This window comes from Anomaloglossus baeobatrachus, chromosome 4 (genome assembly GCF_048569485.1).
Source record: "Anomaloglossus baeobatrachus isolate aAnoBae1 chromosome 4, aAnoBae1.hap1, whole genome shotgun sequence".
NCBI lineage: Eukaryota > Metazoa > Chordata > Amphibia > Anura > Aromobatidae > Anomaloglossus > Anomaloglossus baeobatrachus.
The window spans coordinates 44448651-44473186 of record NC_134356.1 but is presented as its reverse complement, the minus strand read 5'-3'; the positions used below and the strand labels follow the sequence as shown (position 1 = coordinate 44473186).

The window sequence follows — 24536 nt, the reverse complement described above, 5'->3', positions numbered from 1 at the left end:
TTATGTTCCATTTTGTTTTTTCTTGCCCTTTTTCTTATTCTTTTTCTTCTTTTTATCCTTGTCCGTCTTTTGCGTCTTTGTGTTTTCTTCCTTTCTATAAGTTAAAGGTAGAATACATGAAATCGTTATCCTTACTCACTGCAAATATACAGGCTAAAAACAAATACACATATAACTCTATTGTCCTAATTCTCCCCTCTCTCTTTTCCCCTACCCCCTGCCATATTTCAAGGAATGACATATCTACTTAATAAATGGGGTTCACACTTATCTTCATGGCCAACTAGGGTTCAAGGACCCACGTTGGACCTCACCTATCAGAATGGAGAGCCTCACTCAGCAAAAAGACTTTAAGGTTATGTGCACATGGCGATTTTTAGCAGCTACCGAATTTTCCCAGGCGAAGACACTTCAGGGAAAAGTCGGTGGTTTTGCATTGTTCTCTCACCTGGACTACTGCAACCTCCTGCTCTGTGGCCTCCCTTCTAATAGTCTCGCACCCCTATAATCTATTCTAAACTCTGCTGCCCGACTAATCCACCTGTCCCCCCACTACACCCCGACCTCTCCTCTCTGCCAATCCCTTCACTGGCTTCTTATTGCCCAACGACTCCAGTTCAAAACCCTAACCATGACCTTGACATAGAAAGCCATCCACAACCTCTCTCCTCCTTACATCTGTGACCTAGTCTCCCGATACTTACCTACACGCAACCTCAGATCCTCACAAGATCTCCTTCTCTACTCCCCTCTTATCTCCTCTTCCCACAATCGCATAAAAGATTTCTCCCGTGCCTCCCCCATACTCTGGAACTCTCTATCCCAACACATCAGACTCTCGCCTACCATGGAAACCTTCAAAAGGAACCTGAAGACTCACCTCTTCCGACAAGCCTACAACCTGCGTAACCCACAGTCCACTATAGCACCGCACAACCATCTCTACCCTCACCTACTGTATCCTCACCCATCCACTGTTAGCCGTCGCGGGCTGGGTCCGCTCTCCTCCTGTACCTATCTGTGCTTTGTTTTGTTTATAATTATTGTACTTGTCCCTATTATGTATACCCTTTTTACATGTAAAGGGCCATAGAATAAATGGCGCTATAATAATAATAAATAATAATATTAATAATAGTATAGAGAGCAGAAACTACCTAATAGTTATGTGCACAGCAGTGTAATTTTGACATTGCTGTGCATACTGTCATGATTTTGATTAGCAGTGCTCTGTTCTCCTGCAGAGCCTATACGGGGCCTCATATTTTCCTCTGGTGAACTTGTTGTTCCCAGTCTAGTCCTATGTGGTATGGGAGGGGCCTGTCTTTGGAGCCTCGTTCCGGGTGATTGCTTTTCTTTATCTGGGAGCTATTTCACCTGGAACGCCGCCAGTGATAGTTCCTGTTTAGCAGTGTATGTCTCTGATTCCCATAAGTGACTGACCTGATCTTGTCCCATTACCTAGTTCCTCGTACTCCATCCTGTGTCCTCCCCTACTCTGACTTGACTCCCTGACTCCCTGGCCTTCGACTTGTTTCTTGACCCTGGCTCCACTCTCACCTGTGTACCTCTTGGCTACCGACGTTGGCTCGTACCCCAACGCCAGCTCTACTCTCTTCCTGGCACTTGACATGACTTCCTGGTTTATAGACCCTCGGCTCGCCCATTGACTTCGGCTACTCTCTCTCTCTGTGTTACTGACGTGATCTCCCAGCATCTGACCCCTGGCTTGTTAGAATACCCTGCAGATCTCCTCAACTTGTGTACATAGCGACTCCTAGTGGTTTAGTGTCTCATTACACCTGGGTGTTTGGCGTCATATTTATGATCATTTTATGGGATGCTTTTGAAATGCCTTTTCAGGTGGATTGTGGGTGGAAACGTCTGAAAAGATGTAGGCCCATAGCCCGAAACCACTTCAAAAACTCTTGGAGAGCTCTTTCAATTTATTTCTAGGGGAAATCTACTTTGATGTTCATATGGCTATGTGCACACTGAGCCTTTTTTACTGAAACTGAGCAGAAACCAACAGTTTTTGAGGAGTTTTGAGATTTGGAACGTTTCCTCTTAGTTTTTCCTACAAACCTCAAAAAGAATATCTCTGTGTGTACACACTCTTTGCGTTTTTATTAAAACGACATTTTTAATAAAACAAACAAATCGAAAGAAATTACAGATAGAAAATTCAAACATCTCTTTTCCCCAAAAAACTTAAAACATGAAAAGTAATATTACTTACAGTCAAAACTACAAAGAAGGACATTAGTCCGCGCATAGCTCAATAAGTCATTTTTGGAAGGGTACATTAAAACCCAGTCACAGATGATGTCTTACCTACTTGGAACAAGACCAGTTGCTCCAGTGCGAGTCAACGTGGAACATGTCTCTAGCTTGGACGCAGAACTGCGTAACGTCCTTGTAGTTCACGGGTAGGACCTCCTTGTGGACATTTGGGTGGTTCTATAGATTAGTTAAAAATTCAATTGTTTAGTATTTCAAAGATGGAAAAAAGTGATGGAGACAAAAATAGCTGTACTTTTGCTCAGTTTTTAGAGCAGAAACTCCAGGTTTTTGAACTTTTGAGGGATTTTGGAAAGTTTTGGAAAGTTTTCAGTTCCAAAAGCTCAATGGAATATTGGTAGATGCCACCCATGTTTGAATGATGGAATTTGACCACTATGACCCTCGCCTTCTCCAAGTATTTCAAAGAACTGCAAAACCCATTTATTTCTTTAGATTGGTAGGCATTACATTACTCATACTCCCATTGCCTTCAAGTATTAAAGGGGTTTTATAAACAATAGCTTATTCTACAATAGATCTGTTAGGTTCTGACTCTTGTCATCTCACTGATCAGCTGTTTGAGGTGTTCTGGAGAGTGCAGGACCCCTGTAGTCTTTAAGCTCTGTACAGTACAGTGCCACACTTTTAGCACAGCTGCCAACCATCCCAGAATAAGCGAAAATGTGCCACTGTCCCTGCACAGCAAGTTTTTTGTCCCGACTTCCCCTCACTCTTTTCGTTGGGTCTATAGCTCCTCTTCCTCAGGGCTGGCATCTCACTAAATGAGCATAAATGAAATAAAGAATTCTCCTCTTCACTTATGTCCTCGAGAGAAGCTCTAGTTATGAGCCACAGCCCATATTGAATTTGATAATCTTGAACTGTATTGCAGAAGCAGATTATACAGGTACATAGAGATACATCTGTACATAGCAGTGTATTACTATGTCTCTGTATTCTAAAGGTGAAGAAAAAGTCAGGTTTTTTTTTCCTATCAAAATGCTAAAAATAGTGAGAAAGAATTACAAAATGTCATTTTTTTACTGTCCCCTGTGGGACTCAAAACAACAACCTTCCACATTGCAGGCAGGAGCTTAAGTCTAGAGCCCTATGCTCTGCTGATGTCACAGGGAGAGTTTTGTATATTTGCAACTGCAGTACTTCCTCTGATTCCATAGGCAGATTATACAGGTACATAGAGATACATCTGTACATAGCAGTGTATTACTATGTCTCTGTATTCTAAAGGTGAAGAAAAAGTCAGGTTTTTTTTTCCTATCAAAATGCTAAAAATAGTGAGAAAGAATTACAAAATGTCATTTTTTTACTGTCCCCTGTGGGACTCAAAACAACAACCTTCCACATTGCAGGCAGGAGCTTAAGTCTAGAGCCCTATGCTCTGCTGATGTCACAGGGAGAGTTTTGTATATTTGCAACTGCAGTACTTCCTCTGATTCCATAGGCAGATTATACAGGTACATAGAGATATATCTGTACATAATAGTGTATTAATATGTCTGTATTCTAGAGGTGAAGAAAAAGTCAGGGTTTTTTTGTGCCTATAAAAATGCTAAAAATAATGAGAAAGAATTACAAAATGTCATTTTTTTATTGTCCTATTCAGGACTCAAAACAAAAACCTTCAACATTTCAGGCAGGAGCTGAAGTCTACAGCCCTAGGCTCTGCTGTTGTCACTGGGAGAGTTTTGTATACTTGAAGCTACAGGACATCCTCTGACAGCACATGCAGATTATACAAGTACATAGAGATACATTTGTACATAGCAGTGTATTGCTATGTCTCTGTATTCTAGAGGTGAAGAAAAAGTCAGTGTTTTTTGTGCCTTCAAAGTGCTAAAAATAATGAGAAAGAATGAAAAAATGTAATTTTCTTTTTATTGTACCCTACGGGACTAAAAAAAAAAATCTTCAACATTTCAGGCAGGAGCTGATGTCACTGGGAGAGTTTTGTATACTTGAAGCTGCAGCACTTCCTCTGACACCACAGGCAGATTATACAGGTACCTAGAGATACATCTGTACATGTAAGTACAGATGACTCCACAGGAAGATTATACAGGTACATAGAGATACATCTGTACATAGCAGTGTATTACTATGTCTCTGTATTCTAGAGGAGAAGAAAAAGTCAGTTTTCTTTTGTGCCCATAAAAATGCTAAAAATAATGAGAAAGAATTAAAAAATGTAATTTTCTTTTTATTGTTCCCTCCAGGACTCAAAACAACAGCCTTCAACATTGCAGGCAGGAGCTCATGTCTAGGGCTCTAGATTCTGCTGATGTCATTGGGAGAATTTTGTATACTTGAAGCTGCAGCACTTCCTCTGACACCACAAGCAGATCATACAGGTACATAGAGATACATCTGTACATAGCAGTGTATTACTAGAGGTGAAGAAAAAGTTAAATGCTAAAGATAATGAGAAAATAATTAAAAAATGCAATTTTTTTATAGTACCCTACGGGACTCAAAACAAAACCCTTCAACATTTTAAGGCAGGAGCTCAAGTCTACAGCTCTAGGCTCTGCTGATGTCACTGGGAGAGTTTTGTATCCTTGAAGCTGCAGCACTTCCTCTGACACCACAGGCAGATTATACAGTTACATAGAAATACATCTGTACATAGCAATGTATTACTATGTCTCTGTATTCTAGAGGTGAAGAAAAAGTCATTTTTTTGTTCCTATAAAAATGCTAAAAATAATGAGGAAGAATTACAAAATGTCTTTTTTTATTGTTCCCTCCAGGATTCAAAACAACAACCTTCAATATTGCAGGCAGGAGCTGAAGTCTAGAGCTCTAGGTTCTGCTGATGTCACTGGGAGATTTTTTTAATCCTTGAAGCTGCAGTACTTCCTCTGACTCCACAAGCAGATCATGCAGGTACATAGAGATACATCTGTACATATCAGTGTATCACTATGTCTCTGTATTCTGGAGGTGAAGAAAAAGTCAAGTGTTTTTTGTTCCTATAAAGATGCTAAAAATAATGAGAAAGAATTTAAAAATGTCATATTATTTTTATTGTACCCTATGGGACTCAGAACAAAAACCTTTGACATTTCAGGCAGGAGATGAAGTCTAGAACCTATGATCTGCTGATGTCACTGGGAGAATTTTGTATACTTGAAGCTGCAGGACTTCCTTTGACTCCACAGGCAGATTACACAGGTACATAGAGATACATCTGTACATAGCAGTGTATTACTATGTCTCTGTATTTAAGAGGTGAAGAAAAAGTCAGTTTTCTTTTGTGCCCATAAAAATGCTAAAAATAATGAGAAAGAATTAAAAAATGTAATTTTCTTTTTATTGTTCCCTCCAGGACTCAAAACAACAGCCTTCAACATTGCAGGCAGGAGCTCATGTCTAGGGCTCTAGATTCTGCTGATGTCATGGGGAGAATTTTGTATACTTGAAGCTGCAGCACTTCCTCTGACACCACAAGCAGATCATACAGGTACATAGAGATACATCTGTACATAGCAGTGTATTACTAGAGGTGAAGAAAAAGTTAAATGCTAAAGATAATGAGAAAATAATTAAAAAATGAAATTTTTTTATAGTACCCTACGGGACTCAAAACAAAACCCTTCAACATTTTAAGGCAGGAGCTCAAGTCTACAGCTCTAGGCTCTGCTGATGTCACTGGGAGAGTTTTGTATCCTTGAAGCTGCAGCACTTCCTCTGACACCACAGGCAGATTATACAGTTACATAGAAATACATCTGTACATAGCAATGTATTACTATGTCTCTGTATTCTAGAGGTGAAGAAAAAGTCATTTTTTTGTTCCTATAAAAATGCTAAAAATAATGAGGAAGAATTACAAAATGTCTTTTTTTATTGTTCCCTCCAGGATTCAAAACAACAACCTTCAATATTGCAGGCAGGAGCTGAAGTCTAGAGCTCTAGGTTCTGCTGATGTCACTGGGAGATTTTTTTAATCCTTGAAGCTGCAGTACTTCCTCTGACTCCACAAGCAGATCATGCAGGTACATAGAGATACATCTGTACATATCAGTGTATCACTATGTCTCTGTATTCTGGAGGTGAAGAAAAAGTCAAGTGTTTTTTGTTCCTATAAAGATGCTAAAAATAATGAGAAAGAATTTAAAAATGTCATATTATTTTTATTGTACCCTATGGGACTCAGAACAAAAACCTTTGACATTTCAGGCAGGAGATGAAGTCTAGAACCTATGATCTGCTGATGTCACTGGGAGAATTTTGTATACTTGAAGCTGCAGGACTTCCTTTGACTCCACAGGCGGATTACACAGGTACATAGAGATACATCTGTACATAGCAGTGTATTACTATGTCTCTGTATTTAAGAGGTGAAGAAAAAGTCAGTTTTCTTTTGTGCCCATAAAAATGCTAAAAATAATGAGAAAGAATTATAAATTGTCATTTTTTTATTGTCCTCTCCACGATGGAAAACAACAACCTTCAACATTGCAGGCAGGAGCTGATGTCTAGAACCTAGGCTCTGATGATGTCACTGGGAGAATTTTGTATACTTGAAGCTACAGGACTTCCTTTGCCTCCACAGGCAAATTATACAGGGACTTAGAGATACATTGTACGTAGCAAGGTATTTCTGTGTGCCTGTATTCTAGAGGGAGAGTAAAAGATTTTTTTTATTCCTATAATATAACTGAAATATATATATATATTTTTTTAAAAAATTACATTTTGAATGCGCTTTTTTAAAAAATAATAAATATCACAAATCAGCAAATAACATGGATATATTTGGTTTCCCTGTAATTGCATCGACCCGCACAACACAACGATCAGATTATTTATGGCGTGACCTAAAAAAACACGTGTAAAAAACAGCAGTTACTTTTTTAAGTGCAGAAGCAAAGCTGTTCTTTACCTAAATTAAACCACATTAAAAACGAAGCTTCACATCTGCACCAAAAAGGCATCAAATAAGGGGAAAAAGGCATAAAAAATGCAGCAAAAATGCAATTACCAGGGAAGATTAATATTGTATAGTTTTGTGCAGACACCTGCAGACAACAAAAAAACACAGTATATATGCACAGTGTGGACACGGCCTTACAGGCACAAAAAAAACAGATATCGTATAGTGATGAGAAAGTTCTAGTTGCTACAACGATGGATGGGCAGGACGTGTGGATGTCGTCACAACAGCTCTGGATAATCAAAAGCCGTGTCAGGGTTGGTGGAAGATGAGAGATTTGTGGCCTCCCGTCCAGCCGCCGGGTACCGGTGACCTGGACTGGAGACCCGTGCATCGATCCGTTCATCTCTAGTCTCACCTGTCCTGGATACTGCAGGACAGTCCCGGATTTGGGTCTATGCCCTGAAGTCCAGGGCGACTGGTGAATATCCCTTACTGCCAAATGGGTGTGGCTAGGGCCACAGCCCATAGACAAGCGGGGCGCTGTTTAAAAAACATCAAAAACTTTTTTTTCTAATCTTGAACAAACCCTTTACTACTGTAACACTGCATCATCTTACCTCTGCCTTAGGTGAACCTTTTCTTTCTACTTTGACATTAAAAATGAGCGGGTAGAATAAGCGGGCGTTGCACCACGTTTTGGGATAGTTCCATTGTAAGAAAAGACTATTGTCCGTCATATTGATGTGAAGATTTTGTGGCGGATCCGGTTTTACTAGAAGATAAAAGGTAAAAAAGTAAATGTGATTTATGAAAAATGAGAGGGGGCTTCAGGGGGGTCCTGTCTAATATGTACTATTAATAGAGGTACAATCCACTCTGTATTGTTAATAGGGACAAATGTAATTCTGTACTATTCTAATAAGTGCTATAAATAGGGGCACTGTCTGGCTTATACTGTTAATAGAAGCACTATTCATGCTGTACTGTAATTGGGGAACTCTCTGGCTTGTACTGTTAATAGGGGCACTCTTCGTGATGTACTGTAGTAGGGGAACTCTCTGGCTTGTAACTTTAAGAGGTGCACTCTTCATGCTGTACTGTTAGTAGGAGCAATCTCTGGCTTATACTATTAGTACGAGCACTCTCTAGCTTGTACTCTTAGTAAGGGCACGCTCTAGTTTGTACTATTAAAAGGGGCACTGTTTGGCTTGTCTTGTTAATAGGGACACTCTCTGGCTTGTCTTGTTAATAGGGACACTCTCTGGCTTGTCCTGTTAATAGGGACACTCTCTGAGTTGTACTGTTAGTATGGGCACTCTTCATGATGTACTGTTAATAGGGGCACGCTCTGGCTTGTACTGTTAATAAGGGCACTCTCTGGCTTGCAGTTTTAAGGGGTGGACGCTCTGGCTTGTACTGTTAGTAGGGGCAATCTCTGGCTTGTACTATAAATGGGAGCACTCTTTGGCTTGTAGTGTTAATAAGGAGGGACACTCTCTGGTTTGTAGTGTTAATAGGGACACTCTCTGGTTTGTAGTGTTAATAGGGACACTCTCTGGTTTGTAGTGTTAATAGGGACACTCTCTGACTTGTACTATTAATAGGGCCCCTTTCTGGCTTGTAGAGTTAATAGGGACACTCTCTGACTTGTAGTGTTAATAGGGACACTCTCTGGCTTGTAGTGTTAATAGGGACACTCTCTAGCTTGTAGTGTTAATAGGGGCACTCTCTGGCTTGTAGTGTTAATAGGGACACTCTCTGGCTTGTAGTGTTAATAAAGAGGGACACTCTCTGACTTGTACTGTTAATAGGGCCCCTCTCTGGCTTGTAGTGTTAATAGGGACACTCTCTGGTTTGTAGTGTTAATAGGGACACTCTCTAGTTTGTAGTGTTAATAGGGACACTCTCTGGTTTGTAGTGTTAATAGGGACACTCTCTGACTTGTACTATTAATAGGGCCCCTTTCTGGCTTGTAGAGTTAATAGGGACACTCTCTGACTTGTAGTGTTAATAGGGACACTCTCTGGCTTGTAGTGTTAATAGGGACACTCTCTAGCTTGTAGTGTTAATAGGGGCACTCTCTGGCTTGTAGTGTTAATAGGGACACTCTCTGGCTTGTAGTGTTAATAGGGACACTCTCTGGCTTGTAGTGTTAATAGGGACACTCTCTGGCTTGTAGTGTTAATAGGGACACTCTCTGGCTTGTAGTGTTAATAGGGACACTCTCTGGCTTGTAGTGTTAATAGGGGCACTCTCTGGCTTGTAGTGTTAATAGGGACACTCTCTAGCTTGTAGTGTTATTAGGGACACTCTCTGGCTTGTAGTGTTAATAGGGACACTCTTCGTCCTGTACTGTTAATAGGCGCACTTTCTGACTTGTATTATAATAGGGGCATCTTGGTGCTGCGTTTGTAAAAGAAAATGTACTTTTTCCTAACCTTAGCCCACTCTTTATATTTTCATTACAATGTGTCAGTCAAGTTATCGGTCAGGTGAATGGACTTACTGATGTTTTGCAAGGTGAAGAACTTGTGGTGTTCCTCATATCTGGTCATATCCAGAACATGCAACATAACAAAGAAACTGTGATCTTCTGAGTAATTACATATCTGAGTATCATGACACGTCACGGTGTAGCTGGGGATCACGTTCTCTTCTGTAGTATGTTTCTTGATGCTCTCACAGGGTACTGTGGTGTTGTTCCGACTAAAAGAAAGTAATAAAATGTAATAAAAATCAGTAAGAACTTGGATATTGGTGTTAAAGACCTTAACAAAGGCAGAGCAATCTTAAAGGGGCTGTCTGACATTTGCAAAAAAGGTTTTGCCATTTTTTCCAGAAATGGCGCCACCCTTAAACATAGGCAAGAGATGGGAGGGTGAATTTATGGTACTCTGATCCATTGGCCAATTCAGTGATCTTTGGCCATTGAGCGGGACCTTTGCCAATCTCTTACGTTTTAGAATCCATGGATTGGCTTTTGATTAGCCAGGCTGACGAGACGTCATCAATGCGGTGTGACACACAGATTATGTCGTGTCAGCCTGGCTAATCAAAAGCCGATCCATGGATCCCAAAAGTTAAGAGATTAGCAAACCTATCATCCAACGGACAGAGATTACTCGGCCCATCTGTAGCCATTGCCTATCAAAATATTCAAGGACGGCTGAATGTAAGAAGTTCTGCAGCTCTCTGCCTCTCTCTCTCCTAAGATTTTCTCCATGTCAATAGGAATGGCGAGAGGCGTGGAAGGACACTGCAAATTACAGTTCTGCAGCCAGACGGTTGAAGAGAAAAAGCGAAATGTACGTTGTGGTGTGAAAAGGAAGACAGTCCCATCGTGGGCGTGGCTACAACACTGATTGTTGAAAGTTTAGCTGGCCCCTAGGAGGAATATTGAGGACTGCTTGACCCAAGTGGGTGTTACTGAAGAGAAGGCCCAAGCCGTGGAACCAAGCTGATAGTGATTGGACAGCGGCATCAAAAAAATGGGCTGAGGTGCCAGAAGAGGCACTGCCCTGGAAGGTCTGGTATCTCTCGAAGGACTCCCACAGCCTAGCAGGCCACTGACATTTTGTGGTAAACAAGAGCCCGAGATAGAGCCGTCTAGAATCTTGTTGGATCACAGAGGACAGTGGCTTGGGGTTCCACCCTTCAGAAGCCCTGGGAGAGTAGCTTGGCGCAACTGCTACCGCTACAGGAGGAGGCACTGAGGCCTGAAGGCTTGCTGGAGCTAATGGTTCCCGGTCAAGTACAGGACCCAGATCTAGAAGCACTGATGGCCGTGGTGGTTCTGGAACTGCCAAGACTCAGAGGTCGGGAAGATCAGTTCAACTCCACAGTAAGGACTGTACTGGGCTTCCCTTGAAGGAAGCATCCATATGTACTGGAAGTGACTCTCATACTGCAGCCAAGAGCAGGTGCAGCCGAAGTACCTCCAGACCCCAGTGTACGTGGAGGAGGCCCCAGCCCCTATCAAGTCGAAGTGGATTGCAGTGGTGGTCCGGAGAAAGAAACAGAAGGCGCGGTGGGTGCAATCCCAGCTGGAACTTCCCTGGGTGGGGTGGACGGTGACCAGTTCACCTTCGGCATCATACGGGTTTCTGCAAGAGGAAAAGACTGGGGACTGGGTGTATGTTAATGCCGGCTCTGTTTAATCAGGACATTAGGATGCCTTGAAAGAATGGGAAGGGTACATCAAGGAGGATGGCCCACTGGGGTGGTTTGCGGTAGCGGTCACGCAGGCCCAATTTGAAGCCTAGAGTCCATCAGTGCTTGCCCGCCGCAGTACAGGCAACAAGGGCACTGATGTCTTCCCCGCTAGATGTGCTTACCCGACCGTGCAGTGACGAGATCAAGACGTCATCCGCTAGTGCCCCAACTGCCGCTCTGGAGGTAGTGGCCCCCCCGGCTGTAATTTATAGAAACCCCATGCCCACTGTGCGTGTACGGCCCACAGCGTAAACTGACCTGCGGTGCGGCTTTCCTAGTCGCATGTAAATTCTTTGCTGCAGAGTTGCAAGCGTTCTCCGTAGGGAGAACACACCGAGAGACTGCAGCGCCCCGAACCCTGATCATGGGCACGAGGAGCTGCGGTCTCCTGCGGAGGAGACTCATGGCCCCACACGTCAGTTCTCGCGGCGCCCAGGACGCCCCCCGACCTGATCATGGGCACGTACCCTTAGACCTACAGTTGGTCTGATATGTTCATATGAAACCTGACTAACAAAGCTTTCCTCATTAATTCCCCTAATGTAATGAACTTACTTGTTTAAGGCTTCAAAGAAGAACTCAGTATTTGGATCCCTTGTTCCATTCCATGAGCAGGTGAAATGTCCGTTGTAGTTTTTCATGATACATCTTATTGGATTTTTTACATCTAGGCAATAACAGGTTGAAAACAATTAAACTTAAAGAAACATCTTCAGTGGTGAGCTTGTTTGACTATCATTAATCATTAGTTATCAGTCATTGTACAGGAGGAGGAGGAGGTAAGCTGTGACATCACCTTTTGAGAATAGTGGATCCTGTGTTATCCACTGTATATAGAGGTATTATCATTATACAGGAGGAGGTGAGCTGTGACATCACTTATTGTGAATAGTAGATACTGTATTATCTACTGTACTTAGAGGTGTTGTTAGTTAATGTACAGGAGGGGAAGGAAGTGAGCTGTAAATATCACACATTGTGATTGTTGGATCCTATATTATCTACTATATATAGAGGTGTTATCAGTCATTATACAAGAGGAGGAGGTGAGCTGTGACATCACTTATTGTGAATGGTGGATCCTGTGTTATCAACTCTATATAGAGGTATTATCAGTCATTGTACAGGAGGAAGTGGAGGTGAGCTGTGACATCATCTATTGTGAATGGTGGATCCTGTTCTGTCTACTGTATATAGAGGTGTTATCAGTCATTTTACAGGAGGAGGAGGTAAGCTGTGACATCACCTATTGTGAATGGTGGATCCTGTCTTATCCACTGTATATAGAGGTGTTATCAGTCATTTTACAGGAGGAGGAGGTGAGCTGTGACATCACCTATTGTGAATGGTGGATCCTGTGTTATTTATTGTATATAGAGGTGTTAGCAGTTACCATACAGAAGGGGGAGGAGGTGAGCTGTGATATCACCTATTGTGAATAGTGGATCCTGTGTTATGGTGAATCCCAGCGTAAAAAAGAATTGTGTTACACCTGTTACATAGATAAATAATTTTATTTTTCCTTGCATTATCAGCTATTTTCTTGTTGACATACTTGGGGATGTACCGACTGCATATAGTTATCAGTCATTGTAATCCTGTCTGTGATGATATTGAGACTGCTGAAAGGTCTCCTGAACAGAACAGGAAGTATGAGTTCAGCATAAGACCTTGTGGCCAGTGTGGAAACAGAAAGATTTCTAATTTTGTTTACACAGGAAAAAAAATAAAATAAAAAATAATAATAATAAAAATATATATATATATATATATATTTATATATATGTATATATATATATACATATATATAAATATATATATATATATATATATATATATATTTTTATTATTATTTTTTTTAATTTTATTTTTTTGCCTGTATAAACAAAATCAGAAATCTGTATATATATATATATATATATATATATATATATATATATTTATATATATATATATATATATATATATATATATATATATATATATATATATATATATATATAACTACTAATGAAATTGTGGTGATAGCTGATAGCAGCCCCCTGTAAGCTCCAATCCATGATACATTACTGTAAAATCATACATATAAATGAACGGGAACATGAAATGGTTTTTCACTTACTGAGAATTTTTTGGAAAAAAGGCTGGTGCATTTCATGTATCACAATGTGCGTGTAGTCAATGATCCCGCTATTTTCCAGCTTGCACGTGTAGTTTTTGGAATCCGGCCTTTCGCTCACTTGTACTGTCAGGGTGTTGCCTTTATGGCCGTTTTTGTTCCAATGTATTTTTTTGCTGTCGATAGCAGCATCGGTGTACGCCGAGGTATTGCACTCCACCGTCACAGTTTCCCCTTTTCGTTTCCCGTTTTGTTTGTGAACGTCTACAATCAAAGCTGAGGAATAAAATAGTGATTAATGCCATGAGCCACAGTCTTCTACCATCAATGTCTAATGTAGAACTTTTGTGAAACTGCATCTTCACACCCTCCCTCCCCCAATAATTTTTCTCCGCTCATAACAAAGTCCAATTACTTACTTTTTAGGCTCAAATTTTTGTAGAATTTTTTACTGTATCTATATAGGGACTAGGCGCTGATTAATTGTTGCTGAGCTCCAAATCAGTTCCATCATTTAGGACATCTATAGACATATTTACTCCACCACTAGGGGAGTTAGTATGGCCAAGACTGAAGAGTTCTGCTGTAGTGATGAGTGAGCACTACCATGCTCAGGTGCTCAGTACTCATAACTAGTGATGAGCGGGCACTACCATGCTCAGGTGCTCAGTACTCGTAACTAGTGATCAGCGGGCACTACCATGCTCAGGTGCTCAGTACTCGTAACTAGTGATCAGCGGGCACTACCATGCTCGGGTGCTCAGTACTCGTAACTAGTGATGAGCGGGCACTACCATGCTCGGGTGCTCGGTACTCGTAACTAGTGATGAGCGAGCACTACCATGCTCGGGTGCTCGGTACTCGTAACTAGTGATGAGCGGGCACTACCATGCTCGGGTGCTCTGTTCTCGTAACTAGTGATGAGCGGGCACTACCATGCTCGGGTGCTCAGTACTCGTAACTAGTGATGAGCGGGCACTACCATGCTCGGGTGCTCAGTACTCATAACTAGTGATGAGCGGGCACTACCATGCTCGGGGGCTCAGTACTCGTAACTAGTGATGAGCGGGCACTACCATGCTCAGGTGCTCGGTACTCGTAACTAGTGATGAGCGAGCACTACCATGCTCAGGTGATCAGTACTGGTAACTAGTGATGAGTGGGCACTACCATGCTCGGGTGCTCAGTACTCGTAACTAGTGATGAACGGACACTACCATGCTCGGGTGCTCAGTACTCGTAACTAGTGATGAGCGGGCACTACCATGCTCGGGTGCTCAGTACTCGTAACTAGTGATGAGCGGGCACTACCATGCTCGGGTCCTCAGTACTCGTAACTAGTGATGAGCGGGCACTACCATGCTCGGGTGCTCTGTACTTGTAACTAGTGATGAGCAGACACTACCATGCTCGGGTGCTCAGTACTCGTAACTAGTCATGAGTGAGCACTACCATGCTCAGGTGTTCTGTACTTGTAACTAGTGATGAGTGGACACTACCATGCTCGGGTGCTCAGTACTCGTAACTAGTGATGAGCAGGCACTACCATGCTCGGTTGCTCAGTACTCGTAACTAGTGATGAGCGGGCACTACCATGCTCGGGTGCTCAGTACTCGTAACTAGTGATGAGCGGGCACTACCATGCTCGGGTGCTCAGTACTCGTAACTAGTGATGAGCGGGCACTACCATGCTCAGGTGCTCAGTACTCGTAACTAGTGATGAGCGGGCACTACCATGCTCGGGTGCTCAGTACTCGTAACTAGTGATGAGCGGGCACTACCATGCTCAGGTGCTCAGTACTCGTAACTAGTGATGAGCGGGCACTACCATGCTCGGGTCCTCAGTACTCGTAACTAGTGATGAGCGGGCACTACCATGCTTGGGTGCTCGGTACTCGTAACTAGTGATGAGTGGGCACTACTGTGGCGCCCCAGGACCTGGTCGCCACAACAGCATTGACCTTCCAAAGGGTTAATGCTGAGCCTGGAGGTAATGGGGAGGTCCATTTGCCAGCAAGTTTAACACCCAACGCAGTTCTCCCTCCGGCCAGCAGGGGGAGCTCTGAACCTGGAATTCCAGGGAGCATTCCTCAAGTCTGGCCTGGGGGAGGAAGTAGTGGTCAGTCTGTAGAGAGAAGTGGAAGGAAGCAGACGCAGAGTGAGCTGTCCTGTGGAACTGGGGCCTAGAGCTAGAGTAGCTTGGCCCAGGGAAGCAGGAGTAGCTGAGAGGCAGCGGAGAGACTCGGACATCGGAGTCTGTGGCCACCAGGGCTTAAACATACTCCCTGGTAGCCGAATCCGAAGGGCAGGAGAGCTGCAAGCACCTGGCCCAAAAACATCCCAAAGGTACAGCTGCAGCATCAGGGCCCGGTGTGGACTCCAGCAGAGAAGCACCAGAGAGAGAGGGCCTGCGCAGCCTGCTACAGAGGGAAAGGGACGTACCATCAGTCCCAGCAGCAAGAGGGCCATTGCTGGATTCAGAGAAGCAGGGTCCTATCATAACAAAGAAAAGCACAGGCGTAGGCCTCATACTCAGCTGGCCAGAAAGATCACCCCAAGTACTTCCAGGCCGACCGGATCCCCATCACCACCTGTGACGGTCTCCCAGGACTGGACTGTTCCCAAAGTAAAAGAGGAAAAGGTAAAGAGACTGTTGTTTGTGCCTGGTTCTTTCATTGCCTGTCGGCCCTGCACCGTGTTAGCCACACAACCCCATAGACTTTCACGAGCACTAACAGTGTCCCCGGGGCTCCGCTCCACCTGTGGGGAGCAGTACCACCATTGCTGCCATAACATCACCCCGGAGGCCTCACACAGCAGCGGCGGCTTAATAGCCGCAGACCACAGGTGGCGTCACGAACACAAACTTTATTCATCAAGCCACATATTCTATTGACACCCACCAGGGCCACGGAGCCGGGCCCAGCCACCACTGACTACCACCGGACTAGTCCGGCCCGGCACCGGGTGTCCCATAGCCCTGGGGTGGGCGAGTCAACTTTGGCGTCACGAACAGGATTTCGTGCCCGGTCCCACCGGGTATTGTGCGCCTGCAGAAACTGTGCTTAAAAGACTGTGTTACTGTTTGCAAACTGCCGCCGCCATTAGCCTCGCTGAGCGCAGGAAGAAGGGGGGCGTGCCTGACAAAGAGCGCGAAGGGAGCGCGCCATCAGAGCAGAGCGCTGTTAACCCCGCGCGACCCAGAAGGGAATTTGAAAAGTGAACGGAGCCTGATAAGGTTCACTAAGGGGGAGGAAGATGTCCGACTCCTAGGGAGGGCAGGTTGCTGCCATAGCCCGAGACGCCGCGGCGCCAGCCAAAGCAATCCCAGTCGCCGTCGCCCCAGCCCCCGCTGTAGCGCCGGTAATGCCGATCACAATGCCGTATATCCCGGGAGCGGAATGGCTGCTGCAGTACTCCGGGGAGTCCCATACCTTGAGCGACTTCAGAGAAAGTCTGCACAGCTTGTTCCGGGTGTATCCGCTGACTGAGAGCCAGAAGGTGGGCATATTATTGGGGCAGCTAGCCGGCGCGGCCCAGCGTGAAGTGAAGTCCTGGCCTGATACAGATAAAGGGACAGCAACCCAGATACTGGCCAAGCTAAAGAGTACTTTTGACACCCGCACCGCAGCAGAAATAAAGATGAGATTCTTTGGGTGCAAACAACGGGCCACAGACAGCATAAGGGACTATGCCTTAAACTTGCAGGAGGCCCTGAAAGCAGTTAAACAGGTGGACCCAGAGAGTGTACGTGAAGAACACAAACTCCTAACTGAGCAGTTCATAGAGGGGCTCCTATCAGATGCCCACAGGACCCAGCTGCGTATCATGGTCCTGCAGAACCCTGCTCTGGACTTTGCAAAGTTTAAGGACCAGCCCATCCGGGTACTGAGAGAATCTACACCGAATGACCCAGTACCCCTCCGGCCTCTTGCTATCACGTACCCCGGGGTGGTGCCTGCAACACAAGCTGCTGCAGGGGCTGAGGCGCAGTCCCTGGATAAGGATCCCACTACAGAGCTCAGACAGCAGGTCCAGGAGCTGACCAAGACTGTAGCTGCCCTTGCCAAGACCGTGCAGTCTCTACAAGTGACCCCATCGCCTGCAAGAATCGAGTTGGCCTCCAGCCCAGATGACGTCCCATGGATGCGACAGAGGAGGATTCCGCCGACCCGAGGCAAAGACACAGACCGGTATGATTCAACGGGACAACCGATCTGCCGCCGCTGCAGCCAGGCGGGCCACATTGCACGACACTGTCCTTTAAATGGGCCGAGCCTGGGGCCAGGAGCCGACCCCCAGGTGTAAGGAAGCCCGGCTCAACCCCCAGTCACAGCAAGTATGTGGGAGGACGACCGGTCCTTCCTATTGTGCTGGATGGGATCCCTTTGAATGCCCTCCTGGATACGGGGTCCCAGGTAACAACCATCCCCTATAAACTGTACAAAAGATATTGGGCTGATTCAGACATTGACCATGGCCCAGATGATGATTTAACAATTGTGGCCAGTAATGGTCAGCCCTTACCTCAAATTGGGTACAAAGAAGTAACCATTAAAGTGGGGCGGGTAGAATTGCCATGTCAGGGGATGATAATTGTAGATATTGATCGCAAAGAATCTGACCCACTGCTAACCATTGGTACAAATGTGATAGAAAATTGTATTGCCGAAGTGATAATTTTGTTGCAACAGGCGTCTGAAACTGCCAGCTCCGGGCAGCAGCGTGCCCTACAGAGGGAGATCAGAGCCCTGATGAGGAGGCAGCAGGTAGAGCTGGCCGGAGGAGAAATTGGCAGTGTGAGGGTAAGTGACCCCCTCCCCATTGCAATACCCCCAAGAAGTGAAATGTTGATATGGTGTCGGGCAGCAATAGGCCTCAAGGGTCAGGATTACCAGGCCTTGGTAGAACCGGTGTATTCAGACAGTAGGCCTGGAGTCCTGATAGCCAGAGGGGTAGCAGACGTCCGCAAGGGGAGAGTGCCCGTCCGTGTCCTGAATTGTGGGGAGGAGGAAGCCAAATTGCCCCGGTACGCCACTGTAGCAAAACTGTACACTGTCAGCAACAATACCATCAAAACAGTGGAACCCTTGATCCCGTCCGACCAGGCGAAAGACAATGGCTCCAAGGGACAGCTGGAAGACTGGTGCCAAAAATTACATGTGGGCACCAACTCCACCCCCTCACACCAAAAGCATGATGTTTACCGGGTGGTACAGGAGTACGAGCGGGTCTTCAGCAAACACCCCCTAGATTTTGGGCAGGTGAAAGGGGTTAAACATCAAATCCCCACGGGTGATCATCATCCCATTAAAGAGAGATACCGCCCTGTACCCCCCGCACAGTATCAGTGTGCCAAAGAAATGTTACGGGAAATGAAGGAGGCTGGGGTTATCAGAGATAGTTGTAGCCCCTGGGCAGCTCCACTAGTGCTCGTAAAGAAAAAAGATGGTACAATGAGAATGTGCGTAGATTACAGGCAAATTAACCGCATTACACATAAAGATGCTTATCCACTGCCCAGAATAGAGAAGTCACTAACAGCCTTAAAGTCAGCTAACTATTTCTCCACCTTGGATCTCACCAGTGGGTATTGGCAGGTTCCCGTGGCAGAGGCGGATAAGGAGAAGACTGCATTCACGACACCAATGGGCCTCTGTGAGTTCAACTGTATGCCATTCGGGCTCTGTAACGCCACAGGGACATTCCAAAGGTTGATGGAGTGCTGCTTGGGCCACCACAACTTTGAAACCGTGCTGTTGTACCTGGATGACGTCATAGTCTACTCCAAGACTTATGAAGACCACCTGAGGCACTTAGCAGAAGTGTTTGAGTCCTTGTCGAAATATGGCCTGAAGATAAAGCCGTCCAAATGTCACCTCTTGAAGCCAAAGGTACAGTACCTGGGTCATGTGGTCAGCGCAGAAGGTGTGGCACCTGATCCGGAGAAAGTCACCGTAATCAAGGACTGGCCAAGACCCACCACGGTAAAGGAGGTGCGGCAGTTCCTTGGGCTGATGGGCTACTACCGAAGGTTCATTGATGGTTTCACCAAGATAGCAGCGCCCCTTCAAGACCTCCTGGTGGGCCATCCAAAGCAGGCTAAGAAGCAGAGCCCTCCATTTGAATGGAGCAGCCAACTAGAAACATCCTTTGTCCGGCTGAAAGGGGCTCTCACGGGAGAAGAAATTCTGGCCTACCCTGACTACAGCCAGCCGTTTGTACTGTATACAGACGCCAGCAACGTGGGACTGGGAGCAGTTCTGTCCCAGGTGCAGGGAGGCAGAGAGAGGGTGATAGCGTACGCCAGTAGGAAGCTTCGGCCCACAGAAAGGAATCCAGAAAACTACAGTTCCTTCAAGCTGGAGTTCCTCGCTATTGTTTGGGCAGTGACTGAACGCTTCAAGCACTATCTGGCATCGGCCAAGTTCACCATCTTCACGGACAACAATCCGTTGACACACCTGGCAACAGCCAAGTTAGGTGCGTTGGAACAGCGATGGATGGCCCGGCTGTCTAACTTTGACTTTACCATCAAGTATCGGGCTGGCAAGAAGAATAACAATGCTGATGCGCTGTCCAGAATGCCTCACTTACCCGAGTCTGGAGAAGACCTGGATGAACTCGAAGAGATAGAGTTACCGGCTTTCCATCACCAAGGTGTTTCCCAGTGTGAGCATGCTGTAGGAGTGAAGCGCTCGAGCCAGCACGAGGTCTCGGTCAACCCATTACTCCACCATAATTGGGAAGAGACACAGAACGGTGACCCGGCCGTGCGATTGGTCAAAGAAAAGCTAGCACAAGCTGAGACCCATCTTGGCCCAGATGCTCCAGAAGAAGCCCAGCAGCTGTGGAAGGAGAGGGGATGACTGTTCACCTACCAAGGCAAGCTCTGCAAGAGATATGTCAACTGGCGAACGAATGAACTCGTCTGGCAGATAGTGGTCCCGCAGAGGGATGCTCCAATGGTCCTAGCAGCTTATCATGATAATGCAGGACACTTCGGGTGGAAGAAGTTGGAGACCCTACTTCGTGATCGGTTCTACTGGGTGCACATGAGAAAGACAGTCGAGAAGTGGTGCCGAGACTGTGGTCCGTGTAACCTGAGGCGGAAAGATGATGCCAGCCAGAGGTCTCCCCTACAGCCAATTGTCATGAAGCAGCCCCTGGAGTTGGTGGCCCTGGACCACGTGAAGTTAACACCAAGCCGGTCAGGCTATGTGTACGCCCTCACCATTGTGGACCATTACTCTCGTTTCCTGGTAGTAGTGCCCGTGAAGGACCAGACAGCCAGAACAGCAGCGAGAGCATTTCAGGCCTACTTTTGTCGACCTCACGGTTACCCTGAAAGGGTACTGACTGATCAGGGTCCTGCATTCGAGGCAGAAGTGTTTCAAGAGTTCTGTAACATGTACGGTTGTAAGAAAATCAGAACCACACCGTACCACCCCCAAACCAATGGATTGTGCGAGAAGATGAACCATGTGGTTATTGATATGCTCAAGACTCTACCTTTGGAAGAAAGAAACCAATGGCCAGAAAAGTTACCAGATCTGGTAGACTTGTACAACCATATCCCGGTAAATTCGACCAACTGCAGCCCTGCTTACCTGATGCGAGCCAGATCTGGCAAGTTACCTGTAGACTTTGAGATGGGGACTGTGTCACCTGAGGCGGTTCAGGAAATAGAGGATTGGGATACAGAGCGGCAGCAGCAGTACCGTAAGGTCCAGGAATGCGTAGAAAGGAGCCTGTCTCAAGCAAGAACGAGACAAGAGCAGCATTACAATCAAACAGCCCCAGCAACTCCCTTAGCACCTGGAGAACAAGTCCCTCAAGAAGAAGCGGAGGGCGCATAAATTGGATGATCAGTGGGAGAATGAACCCTACACCATTATCCCCTCCAACTTTGACAATAGTAAGGTATGCCTCATAAGCAAGGATGAAGGCAAGATCTATCAAGCAGTTTCTCGGGACCACCTGAAAGCGTGCCCTGAACGGTGCAGAACCCAAAAAGAAGTAGAAGAAGTACAAGAAAGTCCCCAAAGTCAAGAAAAAGAGGAAGAGATGATCCAAACAATCCTTGGAAAATTCCCCAAAACTTGGACCCGAATAAACAATGCCATAGTGGTACCAGTCTTGACGTTCCCGCAGTTGGTCGAGCCAGAAACAGAAGAGGTTCCAGATCCACCTAAAGAACCGTCCGCTCCAACACGAGATGACACGCCAGCAGTGGAACAGGAGGTTCAACCCCCTGCCAGTGGTGAACCTGCCGTACCCTTGGCGAATCTGAGATCCCGTAGGCAACCAACATGCATCCCTGTCAGGGTTAGGCCTACCAATCACACGGGGGGGGCAGACACTCTAAGTAGTCAGGGACAAACCTCAGAGCTACGCCGGTCCCAACGTAGCACTCGGGGACAGCCCCCTCCAAGGTATAGAACATAGAAAGTAAAATACCTAACAGAATGTAAATAGTTATGTGAAATGTCTGTAATGTTGTGTATAAAATGCTTTTTGTCTTAGGTGATTAAGAAAATGGACAATTGGGCCACTGGACTATGGGTGGCCAACACCTAAATTGTTCATAGTTAGCACCAGTGTGCTCAGCACCCCTGAAGAAAAACCCGTCCGGCGTGCATAGAGTGGGGTCATCAATGCTCTGACGCACGCCCAGAGCCTACGTTGGGGGTTTTATCGCGGCGGGTCCCCCATGGAGCTGTGTAATGGACACCCGGCTGGGAGCCACACTGGACTCTTAAAGTTGTTTAAGGTTGTAACATGTATGTCTTGTTTTGTTTTCCACAGTCCGGGAGTACTGAATTTAACTAAGGGGGAGTGTGGCGCCCCAGGACCTGGTCGCCACAACAGCATTGACCTTCCAAAGGGTTAATGCTGAGCCTGGAGGTAATGGGGAGGTCCATTGGCCAGCAAGTTTAACACCCAACGCAGTTCTCCCTCCGGCCAGCAGGGGGAGCTCTGAACCTGGAATTCCAGGAAGCATTCCTCAAGTCTGGCCTGGGGGAGGAAGTAGTGGTCAGTCTGTGGAGAGAAGTGGAAGGAAGCAGACGCAGAGTGAGCTGTCCTGTGGAACTGGGGCCTAGAGCTAGAGTAGCTTGGCCCAGGGAAGCAGGAGTAGCTGAGAGGCAGCGGAGAGACTCGGACATCGGAGTCTGTGGCCACCAGGGCTTAAACATACTCCCTGGTAGCCGAATCCGAAGGGCAGGAGAGCTGCAAGCACCTGGCCCAAAACATCCCAAAGGTACAGCTGCAGCATCAGGGCCCGGTGTGGACTCCAGCAGAGAAGCACCAGAGAGGGCCTGCGCAGCCTGCTACAGAGGGAAAGGGACGTACCATCAGTCCCAGCAGCAAAGAGGGCCATTGCTGGATTCAGAGAAGCAGGGTCCTATCATAACAAAGAAAAGCACAGGAGTAGGCCTCATATTCAGCTGGCCAGAAAGATCACCCCAAGTACTTCCAGGCCGACCGGATCCCCATCTCCACCTGTAACGGTCTCCCAGGACTGGACTGTTCCCAAAGTAAAAGAGGAAAAGGTAAAGAGACTGTTGTTTGTGCCTGGTTCTTTCATTGCCTGTCGGCCCTGCACCGTGTTAGCCACACAACCCCATAGACTTTCACGAGCACTAACAGTGTCCCCGGGGCCCCGCTCCACCTGTGGGGAGCAGTACCACCATTGCTGCCATAACATCACCCCGGAGGCCTCACACAGCAGCGGCGGCTTAATAGCCGCAGACCACAGGTGGCGTCACGAACACAAACTTTATTCATCAAGCCACATATTCTATTGACACCCACCAGGGCCACGGAGCCGGGCCCAGCCACCACTGACTACCACCGGACTAGTCCGGCCCGGCACCGGGTGTCCCATAGCCCTGGGGTGGGCGAGTCACTACCATGCTCGGGTGCTCAGTACTCGTAACTAGTGATGAGCGGGCACTACCATGCTCAGGTGCTCTGTACTTGTAACTAGTGATGAGCGGACACTACCATGCTCAGGTGCTCTGTACTTGTAGCTAGTGATGAGCGGGCACTACCATGCTCAGGTGCTCTGTACTTGTAACTAGTGATGAGCGGGCACTACCATGCTCAGGTGCTCTGTACTTGTAGCTAGTGATGAGCGAGCACTACCATGCTCGGGTGCTCAGTACTCGTAACTAGTGATGAGCGAGCACTACCAAGCTCAGGTGATCAGTACTGGTAACTAGTGATGAGCGGGCACTACCATGCTCGTGTGCTCTGTACTCGTAACTAGTGATGAGCGGGCACTACCATGCTCGGGTGTTCAGTACTCGTAACTAATGATGAGCGGGCACTACCATGCTCGGGTGCTCGGTACTCGTAACTAGTGATGAGCGAGCACTACCATGCTCGGATGCTTGGTACTCGTAACTAGTGATGAGCGAGCACTACCATGCTCAGGTGCTCATTACTCGTAACTAGTGATGAGCGGGCACTACCATGCTCGGGTGCTCAGTGCTGGTAACTAGTGATGAGCGGGCACTACCATGCTCGGGTGCTCAGTCAGTCACTGAAGTGAGCCAGCTCTTTGTGTCGAATCACTCATTAACGACACATCTGAGCAGCCGCGATACTCAGCCAAACACCAAGTGTACCTGAGCACCCCAATTCTCGATTGAGTACCGAGCGTGCTTCCCCATCATTACTCTTCACTATTTATAAACTCTCCATTGGACCATCATAGTGAGCTCACTGACAGATTCTCAGTGAACTTATTCTGCAGACAGGAATAGACAGCGCAACGCAGAGGCTACAGAAGGCCAACATTTGTAATTGAACTCAATTGCAGAAAAAAAAAAGATTTTTAACCCAAAATACATGTATTTAAAAAAATGTACTTAGAGGGGGAAAATCCCTTTCAGCAATAAAAATATAAAAAAATCTTGTAAAATACTTACTTTTTTCCTTTAAGTGGAAATACTTGGATGCCTGAAGAAGATCTGCACATATGAGCAAAAGGAGAGCTGGTAAAAGTTGCGCCAT

General features: G+C 46.1%; 1 protein-coding gene across 1 annotated transcript; it reads right to left on the bottom strand.

Annotated features, from left to right (window-relative positions):
• Window positions 1-24536, bottom strand: IL12B (interleukin 12B). Its single transcript, XM_075342212.1, has 7 exons — window positions 24452-24536; window positions 13518-13790; window positions 11951-12062; window positions 9690-9889; window positions 7801-7955; window positions 2339-2460; window positions 1-94 (listed from the first exon to the last, which is right to left on the bottom strand). The coding sequence occupies exons 1-7, from the start codon at window positions 24534-24536 to the stop codon at window positions 1-3; spliced, it is 1041 nt and encodes a 346-aa protein (XP_075198327.1).

Coding starts and splice junctions, on each gene's coding strand:
- IL12B (XM_075342212.1), bottom strand. CDS start 24,536: ATGGCGCAACTTTTACCAGCTCTCCTTTTGCTCATATGTGCAGATCTT. Junction 13,791..24,451: donor TTTCCACTTAAAGGAAAAAA/GTAAGTATTTTA, acceptor TTTATTCCTCAG/CTTTGATTGTAGACGTTCAC. Junction 12,063..13,517: donor TTTTTTCCAAAAAATTCTCA/GTAAGTGAAAAA, acceptor GTTATTGCCTAG/ATGTAAAAAATCCAATAAGA.